Raw genomic sequence first — 10,329 nt, forward strand, 5'->3', positions numbered from 1 at the left:
ACATGTTTTGTTTCCCTAATTTTCCCCTTCAAGTTTATAGCTTTCCGTAATGTTTTGTTCAAATTGTGTCCAAGAACAAAGATTTATAATGCCCCATAACCAGTTTCCTGAAGTTAAAGCTTAATCTGGGAGCTAGTTATAGGTCAATAGAAAGCAAGGATCTGTCTAAAATTCTATATTCAATAATGTTACAGAAGGTAAAGAAGAGATACAGTGGCCTCTGGGTGAAAAAAATCAATGAATAAATGACATCATATAACAAATCCAAGTATCAAAGAAACAAAAAGAATGAAATAAATCAACAAAGCAAGAACAAGTCTTGAATCTTGATCACTCGCAATCCAGTAGATGAACTTGCCTAGTTTAGAGCTCCAAAGTAGTAGTTCAACACTCACTTGCATTGTAAACTTTTGACAGTCTTTGTGGACAAATCAAAAGCTACGGTGCAGTCCATATTGGCAGACTTCTTCTTCTTCATTATGAGCATCAATTCAACCTTTCCAGTCAATTTGGCTTGGCTGGTCAGCGTTAACACCCCGCTGTTCAATTCGCTGCTGAGAGTGGTACTGCTTGGTAATCCATCGGTACTCAAAATCAGGGTGACATCAATCTTTTTGGTGGAACGCATCCCGGCCTTGCTCTTTGGAATAGTAACTTGCCCCACAGGCACGCCTTGGTACATGAATGTTGCAGTTCCTGCATCGAACTTATAGGGACCCCAATTTGTGTTCTTGACCCTGATTTGGGTTGTGAAACTTGTATTGAACGAGGGCGTTGCAGGGACGGAGGTGATCTCTTGGACATTAATGGCTCCTAATCTCACCTTAGGCGTCTTCACTTTCATCACGGTGAGACCAAATACGGTCATGACAATGATTTGGAACACAATGAAAATACCAATGTATGTAAACAATTTGATCCTCTTCTGGCGTTTGAGCTCTTCCTCGGATTGGAAGGTCGGCAGTTGCTCATCTTTTCTTGTAGCGTAACCTTTTACTGATGCAAAGGCCTGTCTGATCTTCTCAGCCATTTTTCTTGATTTCCTGGAAACTTTAGGAATAAGAGGATGTGTACTATTTCTTATGTGTGGCTCTCTAACTTATCAAATGAATGAATTGAGGCAATTGTAGTATGAAATCTATGAATTGATGGTATATGCTAGTTTGTGGGAATGTTAGCTTCAGCTTTCTGGTATATGTAGTGTTGAGGTTCTGGACAATTGGATCTAGATAATGCATACATGTAAGCTTCCTGGAAATGCTGATATATAGCCTAACGCGCACAATTTCGAGTTTTTGACTTAATAGTCTTCTAGAAGGCCGAGTAAAGTTGTATGGCTTGGACTCTAGCTGTAAGATTAAGTCTTTATGCCCCCATTTGCTTACAGAATGAAAAATAGGATAAAATAGGAATAGAAGGTAGGAGTTTCCAAGACTTCCAGATATCTTATGCTTCTGTTCTAAGGCAAAGTCTTAATTCCGTTTAAAGATTTCTACTGATTCTATACTATGTTGTTTTCTCACCTGAGTTTAGTATCTGGTCAATGAGTGCATTGTGTAAAAGAATATAGACAATGCCGTATACTTTAATATTGTGATCATCATGCAGCACAAGATAGGTTGAATATAACAGATCTATATACTTCTTATTGGCATCATGCCAATATATTCAAGGGTCAGTAGACTCGACTATAATAAATCGCTCACCACGTTCCCAATTTTCATTAATTTAGAAGTCATCATTCATCTGGAAGTTGATATTTCTCATATCTGGACGCGTTTGGTGTCTGCAATAAAATACTTAACCCCGGATCATCATATTTTAAAGGAAGTTCATTCCCCTAAATAACTTATTGAACTTGTCCAAACTCTCCACACTATATATACACAAACTGGTACTCTTCCATTCCATCATCACCATAAACAACTTTTTTCCTTCCTCGTTTCGTATTTTCATACATCCTACAAAAACAAACCCGCAAAAGCAGAGAAAGGCAGAGATTTTCCTTTGGATTATATTTAGAGATGGCTGAAAAGACCAACCAGGCTTATCCTTTGGCACCAGCAAATGGTTACACAAGAAGTGATGGAGAATCATTGGTCTCTGAAGAAGATGAACTCAAACGCCAGAAGAGAATCAAGTTGTTTACCTATATTGGTATCTTCATTGTTTTTCAAATCATAGTGATGACCGTGTTTGGTCTCACTGTGATGAAAGTCAAGACCCCAAAGGTGAGATTGGGGGAAATCAGCATCACAAACTTTAATTCAGCAGCTGCAACTCCTTCATTCGACACAACCTTCAACACACAAATCAGGGTGAAGAACACCAACTGGGGTCCTTACAAATTTGATGCAGGCATGGTGACATTCATGTACCAAGGTGCACCTGTGGGGACAGTAACGGTACCTAAGAGCAAAGCTGGAATGCGTTCCACTAAGAAGATCAATGTTGAGGTGAGATTGAACACCGATGCGTTACCAAGCAGTTCAACTCTTAGCAGTGAATTGAACAGTGGGGTGTTGACGCTGACTAGCCAAGCCAAATTGACTGGAAAGGTGGAGTTGATGCTCATAATGAAGAAGAAGAAAGTCTGCCAATATGGACTGCACCATAGCTTTTGATTTGTCCACAAAGACTGTCAAAAGTTTACAGTGCAAGTGATCGGACTAGTTCTTGACATTGTTGATTTCCATTCTTTATACCTTTTTTTCCTTCGGATTTGTTGTATAGATATAAAATGATTTTATTCTTATTTGTTTAATCGCAGAGGTCAGTGTTGTTCTTTTGTTTATTTATTTCATACATACATTTGAATATAGAACCAGATATTTAGCTCATAAACTACTAACATATCAGACACTCACTCTGAGTAGCTCAAATGCAAGAAGAGAATCAACATAGCAACCATGGATCAAACAGAACCATATATAGTTCTTAAATAAGTAGTCTCTATGTTTGCATCAGACTCCTCTTCTGTAGTTATACAATACCTTAGAGAGCTCCTGTGCAATAAAGTGCTGATGCATCTATGAAAATAGATCCTGCAATAAGGAAAGATATCATATTTATAGAGAAACTGTAAAATGATGCTATACATGCAGCAATAACACATGGCAAAAAGAAGGGTGTCATTCTCTTTACACTTGCTATTCGAGTGCTGAAGAAATGAAGATCCATCCTTGATCCTTTAATTGGATCTCAAAATTTAGCCATTACATAGAGTGCCAGTTAGCATGCACTGAATAAGGTTGTCTGATATATCAGTTCCATTGCAAAGTTTGCCCCGTCTTTGTGAACAGATCAAATGTTATGGTGCAGTCCATTGTGGATCCACCTATCCGATCAATTTAGCTTGGCTACTCAGTGTCAACACCCCGCTGTTCAATTCATTAAAATAAGTGGAACTTGTTGGCTATCCATTGGTATTCAAACTCACCTCAACATTGATCTTCTTAGTGGAACACAATCCATCCTTGCTCTTTGGAATAAATTGATCAAGTGTATTGGTATCTAGTTGCTTGCTTGATGGGAATGCTGGCTGAATAAGAAACACTGCAAGGTACTGATAGTAGTAGTTCAGAAATGTTAAAATGTAATCAAATGCTTCTAGGAAAGAGTTTTGATTCTAGTTTCCAGCATCTAGATTTACAAATGGATTCGTTGAGCACCTTGATTATGTCCCCATAGCTTACAGTGCAATAAAAGGTATTGGACATTTAGCCAACTGTAAATATGTCCCTTGCTGTGTCATATCCAAAGTCTTTCCTAATATGTTTTCTGCCATATGCAGGCCAGAATCTAAGTACAGATAACATTAAGGTGTGATCAAACAATAGTGGTATAATACTATTCTATTGTTTATAGTCTTTTAAGAGATGCCAATATGGCAATATTATACTAATATGGTATGATATATTCCACACCAAGTTCCTATTCCTCTATTGGAGGATTTGGTCTAGAAGTCCATCTGAAAGAAGAAGACCTAACCAAAGTCATCAATCATCTAGAAACCTTTGGACACGTTTGATGTCTGCAATAAACAACTTCACCCAAACTCAACATGCTCTAGGAAGCTCATTCCCTCAAATAACTCATTGAAACTGTCCAAACTTGAAACACTATATATACATAAACTACCACTCTTGCATTTCATCATCATTACCACAAACAACTTCCTTCACTTCCTAGTTTCATACTTTCATACATCTTATACAAACAGACATAAAAGAGCAGAGGAAAAACAGAGAGATTTTCTTTTCAATCATACTAAGAGATGGCTGAGAAAACCCACCAGGCTTATCCTTTGGCACCAGCAAATGGTTACACCAGGAGTGATGGAGAATCTTTGGTTTCCAAAGATGAGCTCAAACGCAGGAAGAGAATCAGATTGTTTACCTACATTGGTATTTTCATTGTCTTTCAGATCATAGTCATGACAGTTTTTGGTCTCACTGTGATGAAAGTCAAGACCCCAAAGGTGAGACTGGGTGAGATCAATGTCCAAGACTTTAACTCTGTCCCTGCAACACCTTCATTTGACACAACCTTCACAACACAAATCAGGGTCAAGAACACGAATTGGGGTCCATATAAGTTTGACGCCAGCACAGTAACATTCATGTACCAAGGGGTGGCTGTTGGGCAAGTCACTGTTCCTAAGGGCAAGGCTGGAATGCGTTCCACCAAGAAGATGAATGTGGAAGTGAGTTTGAATGCTAATGGATTGCCAAGCAGTTCGAATCTTGGCAGTGAATTGAACAGCGGGGTCTTGACACTGAACAGCCAAGCCAAATTATCCGGAAAGGTTGAGTTGATGCTCATAATGAAGAAGAAGAAGTCTTCCACAATGGACTGCATGATAGGTTTCGACCTGTCCACAAAGACTGTCAAAAGTTTACAATGCAAGTGATCAATCAGAGTCATCAGACTAGTTCTTGATTTTGTAATTTTAATTCCCCGTCCCTCTGTATCATGCATTGATTTGTAATTTTAATATATTCTTGTCTGACTATTAAATGAAATTGATTTTAATTTTTAACTAATGAGTCTATATAATTGCAATAAAACCATTGAACATATAAACAGATAACTATTCTGCAATGCAAGAATATACCTGTGTTAAATAAAGTCCTGACTAGCATCTATACTACTGTGACATAAAAACAAGAATTATCAGGAATAACGATGATCCTGTCTACCCTAAATGCTTAATGCCTGATTTGATGCAGACAGTATGCTAGATTTCTTGCAAGAAAATACTCGTATTTAGCTCAGATTACGTACACTTGGTAGAGTGCTTCTTCATCTTTTCTGGTGTAAACTGATGCCAAGGCCTGTTTGATCAACTTAGCCATATTTCTTTTACTGTTAAACTACTTTTCAAGTGTACTAGAATGTGTTTAGCTCTCTAAATCAATGAGGATATGTATAGTACTTGTTTGTTTACAGTGAAGGTGTAAAGCTTTAGAGTCTTGTAGATGACAAGCTTAATCTTTGGTGTTTACGTAAAGCCTCCATTCCCAGTTCCCGGTTAATTTAGCTTGGCTAATCAGCATCAAGCCCACTTTTCCAGTTAATTTGCTATCAAGACTAGAAAGTTTTGGCAATCTGGTATTCAAACTCACCTGGACATACGTTAGTGAGTTCAGAGGCAATACATTGGTAATTCTAAATTAAGGATCCTAAAATTAACCAAAAAAAAAAATACAAGTATACAGTTTTGGACTAGTCTTCTAGAATTCCATGAAAGACCTTGTTTTCCTTTTTATTTTCACCAAAGCCTAAGCTAGAGGACCTTCATATATCATTTTCTGTGTGTTTAGGTGAAGTCTTATGTTGTAGATGATTGTTATTCTTGGATTTGGTCAATGCGTTGAATATGATCCCCATCATTCAAGTATTGTCACTTTGTGAGCAAGTTTAGAATAGCTATGTATTATTCAATACTTCTCATCAGCCTCCGATCTAATATATATACTTGTCGATCTATAGAGTAAACTGTAGTATACAATTATAATAGATCCCCACCCGTTCTGACTTCTCATTGTAGAAGTTTGGTCTAGAAGTCTATCTGATAGCAAAAGCCTAACCGAAGTCACTGATCATCTAGAGGTTCATAATTCCCAGCTTTGGACGCGTTTGGTGTCTGCCATAAAATAGTTAAGCCAAACCCACATGTTCTAGGAAGCTCATTCTCTTAATTTAACTTAATGAAAGTTTTCCATGCTCCAAACACCTATATATACAAACCTTGTACTCTTCTATTCCATCATCACCACAAACAGCTACCTTCAATTCCTTGTTTCATAGTTCATAGTTCATAGTTCATACATCATAGAAAATCAAACCCACAAAAGAAGAGAGATTTTTCTTTCCGATTCTATTAACAGATGGCTGAGAAGACCAACCAAGCTTATCCTTTGGCCCCTGCCAATGGTTACACAAGAAGTGATGGAGAATCTTTGGTATCCGAAGATGAGCTTAAACGCCAAAAGAGGAGGAAATTGTTTATGTACATTGGTATCTTCATTGTTGTTCAAATCATAGTGATGACCGTATTTGGTCTTACTGTGATGAAAGTGAAGACGCCTAAGGTCAGATTGGGTGGAATCAATGTCCAAAGCCTCAACTCTGTCCCTGCAACACCTTCATTTGACACAAGCTTCACCACCCAGATTAGGGTGAAGAACACAAACTGGGGTCCTTACAAGTTTGATGCTAGCACCGCAACATTTATGTACCAAGGTGTGGCAGTGGGGCAGGTATCTATTCCCAAGAGCAAGGCTAGAATGCGCTCCACAAAGAAGATCAGTGTTTCAGTGATCTTGAACACTAATGCTCTGCCAAGCAGTTCTACTATTGGCACTGAATTAAACAGCGGGATCTTGACGCTGACCAGCCAAGCCAAACTGACTGGAAAGGTTGAATTGATGCTTATAATGAAAAAGAAGAAGTCTGCCACAATGGACTGCACCATAGCTTTTGATTTGTCCACAAAGACTGTCAAAAGTTTACAATGCAAGTGATCAGACTATTTATTACTTTCTGCATTCCTTTTTCATGGTCAGATTCCATTTTGTTTATTTGATGCCTTGGATTTGTTGTATAGCTAGCTGCAAATGATATACACTTCAATCTCACACCACAGACGCCACTGTTGTATTCTTTAATTTCCTGTTTTTCTATGATTGAATATATGAACAGATGCTTGATTTCTATAATACCAAGAATGCTTGACTTATAAGAAACCATTTCAGAATACAGTCATCAGAATATCAGTGACTATAGAGCTATATACTCATTTAGTTTTCTGTAAAAAGGATGTCCCTTGCTATTCGCAGCCAAACAATTAGGGTGTGAAAAGTAAACAAAACAACTAATTAGGAATACCTTGTTCTTCACATGATTGATGAGTACAGCTTTATGATCATCACATACTTCACCTGGCTAGAGAGACAAAGTATATATTTCATGGTCCTACTTGGATGTAATCGAACCTTCCATACATATAATAACAGTACTTTGTCATCTTTAATTATATCCATCTAGAAGTCAAGAATCTCATTTAGGCGTGCCTATAACTCTATATCTCCCTGGGGAAAAATTATAATGGTCCTGCCTCTTTGTTTCCATGAAGAACTCACCTATTATTCCTTTCAGATAATTAACACTACTATAAATAGCCATTACTAACATGACCACAAATGCACAACTCCTAAACTTTGCAGTCTATCTTTGAGTGCAAGCAACCAAAAAGGGAGAGAAAATGTCTGAGAAGTACAATCATACGCAGCAAATCCCGGTCGATCATACGCAGCAAACCCCGGTCCATCATACGCAGCAAACCCCGGTCCATCATACGCAGCAAACTCCGGTTCAGGGGCACCAGAGAACTGGTGAAGATCATTCTACCACTTTCCAGTTCAACGATGAGATAAAGCGCCAGAAGAGAATGAAACTGTACAAATGCATTGGTATTTTAATTGTGTTTCAGATTATAATTCTGACTGTGTTTGCTCTCACGGTGATGAAAGTTAAGACCCCTAAGGTGAGATTGGGCGCCATCAACATTCAAAGTCTCAACTCCGTCCCTGCAACACCTTCTTTTGATGCAAGCTTCACCACCCAAATTAGGGTTAAGAACCCAAACTGGGGTCCCTTTAAGTTTGATGCAAGCACTGCAACATTTTCGTACCAAGGGGTGCCTGTGGGACAAGTTGTTATTCCGAAGAGCAAGGCTAGAATGCGGTCTACCAAGAAGATTGGTGTCACAGTGAGTGTGAATTCCAAAGCATTGCCTAGCAGTTCTGATCTTGGCAGTGAATTGAAGAATGGGGTGTTGACACTGAGTAGCCAAGCCAAGGTGTCTGGAAAGGTGGAAATTATGTCGGTGACCAAGAAAAGGAAGACGGCCCAAATGTACTGCGCTATTGTGTTTGATTTGTCTACAAAGGCAATTCAAACTCTGCAGTGCGAATGATATCGATGACAGTGATCAAGACTAGCCGGCCAGTTGGATCATGATTTGTTTTATTACATTATTCCTTTTTCTATGTGTGACACTTGAATTTAAGTTTGTTATGTACCTACAATGTTCTTTGTTATGTTTCTTTGTATCATGATTTGGGTCAATTAAGTGGTTTCATAACGTTCTTAAAACTCAAATAATTTCCCGATGCAACAAATTTGTTGCTATATTTGTAAATGTATTTAAAAAACCCCGAAAGTATCTAAATTCTAAATATAGGTATCACAAACACTCCTACACAAATAATGAATGACTACACAAATACTCTCTTTATCGATCAAAATAAAGCCGATTATTTATATATTGTTGTACTTGAAATCAATAAATTTATATTACAAAAAGTGGAGCTTCATGTACTTCTCCAGTAATAAAGATACCTACCACACCGGCAAATAGGGTTTGCATACGAGTAACCGGCTAATCAATATGCATATGAGCGATACTGACCGTCTTAGTAGACAAATCAAAGTCTGATTCACAGTCCATTACAGCATACTTGGACTTCATCATTATATACATCAAATAGAGATGTCCACGCACAGCCACCCCACTCCTGAGAGTTATCAGCCCTCTGTTCATTTCACTTCTGAGATCCGAATTGTAACGACTCTGCAATGCATCGGAGTTCAATCTCACCTCGACATTGATCTTCTTGGTGGAACGCATCTTAACCTTTCCTCTTGGAATAACAGCTTCCCCAATAACATTACCTTGGTAATAAAACTGAACTGAGCCATGACCAAACTTGAAAGGGCCCCAATTTGCTGTATTCTTGATCCAGATTTCGGTTGTGAAGCTCATGTTGAATGAAGGTGTTGCAGGGTTATAGTTTAGGGTATGGACGTCGATTTTGTTCAACAGGGCCCTAGGGACGTGAGCTTGCATGACGGTGAGAGCAAGTACGGTGATGACGATGGTCTGAAACACAACGAAGATTGCAATATAGATAAACAGTTTCATTCTCTTATTGCGTTGGAGCTCATCTCTGGGTACAAATGACTCTCCATCAATTCGCTCGTAACCATCAAATGGGGTTAAAGGATAAGAAATCTCATCGTTGGATTTCCGAGCCATCTCTTTTCTTTCTTTCTGAGATATCTGAATCTCTCTACGTACTTTTGTTCTATTGCTTTTGTGGGTTGTAATTTCTAGCTGGGACAAATGATGGAAACAAGGAAGTGAAAGGGTTGTAGTCTCTGGCAATGATGAAGCATGACTAGAAGTGTGTTACATATAGTGTTTCAAGTTGAAAATTCCAATATCAGTTATACGTGTGGACTATTTCTTGCTCTCTTTATTTTTTGGGAATTTCTTGCTCTCTTTATTGTCAAAAAGTTGATTAATTATTTAGGTACTAATTTTGGCTCAGACGCCAAACGAGATTTCTATATAAATAAGGTCAGATTATTTATTCTAGATGGTGATGACTTTGTTAAGAACTTTTTGACACGACCCACCCCGAATTTCACCCTGAAACCCAGAGTAAGTCGTGCGGGGACCACCTCCAAGGAAAATTTACTGAAAAGGTTAAGAAAATCTCCCTTGCAGATGGACAACCCTAACTCGAAAATTTCATATTACACTCTTAATTTAACGCTTCTGAATATCACATAATATACAAAATTCTAAAGTATTCAGAGCTACTAAACACAAGCGGAAGCAAGAAAACACGAGTAGGTTGAACAGGTAACCTACTGGCGAAAACTGGCGGAAATGCGGGTGACTATGCCTCGTCTCCTACTAGATCCAACCCGAACTCTGCAGACTGGGCAATTTAAAACGAAGGGCCCAGGGGAAAA

The 10,329-nt window shown here is 38.3% G+C and overlaps 5 protein-coding genes across 5 annotated transcripts in view; 4 read left to right on the top strand and 1 right to left on the bottom strand.

Annotated features, from left to right (window-relative positions):
* Positions 1 to 4,276: 4,276 nt before the first annotated feature.
* LOC101296206 lies at positions 4,277 to 4,912 on the top strand. The gene has a single exon (XM_004300782.1). It carries the CDS (start codon positions 4,277 to 4,279, stop codon positions 4,910 to 4,912), a length of 636 nt encoding a protein of 211 aa, XP_004300830.1.
* A 1,375-nt stretch (positions 4,913 to 6,287) lies between these two features.
* The window catches only part of LOC101295333, a 22,308-nt gene continuing 18,266 nt past the window's right edge, over positions 6,288 to 10,329 (top strand). Inside the window, exons 1-2 of the mRNA XM_004298794.1 lie at positions 6,288 to 6,311; positions 6,500 to 6,508. The gene's annotated coding sequence lies outside the window, so the exon portion shown is untranslated. The remainder of the gene's footprint in view (positions 6,312 to 6,499; positions 6,509 to 10,329) is intronic.
* On the top strand, positions 6,393 to 7,028 carry LOC101296490. Its single transcript, XM_004300783.1, has one exon. The coding sequence runs from the start codon at positions 6,393 to 6,395 to the stop codon at positions 7,026 to 7,028; it is 636 nt and encodes a 211-aa protein (XP_004300831.1).
* LOC101296778 lies at positions 7,769 to 8,482 on the top strand. Its single transcript, XM_004300784.1, has one exon. The coding sequence runs from the start codon at positions 7,769 to 7,771 to the stop codon at positions 8,480 to 8,482; it is 714 nt and encodes a 237-aa protein (XP_004300832.1).
* Positions 8,948 to 9,604, bottom strand: LOC101297060. The gene has a single exon (XM_004300785.1). The coding sequence runs from the start codon at positions 9,602 to 9,604 to the stop codon at positions 8,948 to 8,950; it is 657 nt and encodes a 218-aa protein (XP_004300833.1).

This window comes from Fragaria vesca, linkage group LG5, assembly GCF_000184155.1.
Source record: "Fragaria vesca subsp. vesca linkage group LG5, FraVesHawaii_1.0, whole genome shotgun sequence".
In the NCBI taxonomy this organism is placed as follows: Eukaryota; Viridiplantae; Streptophyta; class Magnoliopsida; order Rosales; family Rosaceae; genus Fragaria; species Fragaria vesca.

What these genes read in the sequence shown, in the direction of transcription:
- LOC101296778 (XM_004300784.1), top strand. Translation starts at nt 7,769, where the DNA reads ATGTCTGAGAAGTACAATCATACGCAGCAAATCCCGGTCGATCATACG.
- LOC101296206 (XM_004300782.1), top strand. Translation starts at nt 4,277, where the DNA reads ATGGCTGAGAAAACCCACCAGGCTTATCCTTTGGCACCAGCAAATGGT.
- LOC101296490 (XM_004300783.1), top strand. Translation starts at nt 6,393, where the DNA reads ATGGCTGAGAAGACCAACCAAGCTTATCCTTTGGCCCCTGCCAATGGT.
- LOC101297060 (XM_004300785.1), bottom strand. Translation starts at nt 9,604, where the DNA reads ATGGCTCGGAAATCCAACGATGAGATTTCTTATCCTTTAACCCCATTT.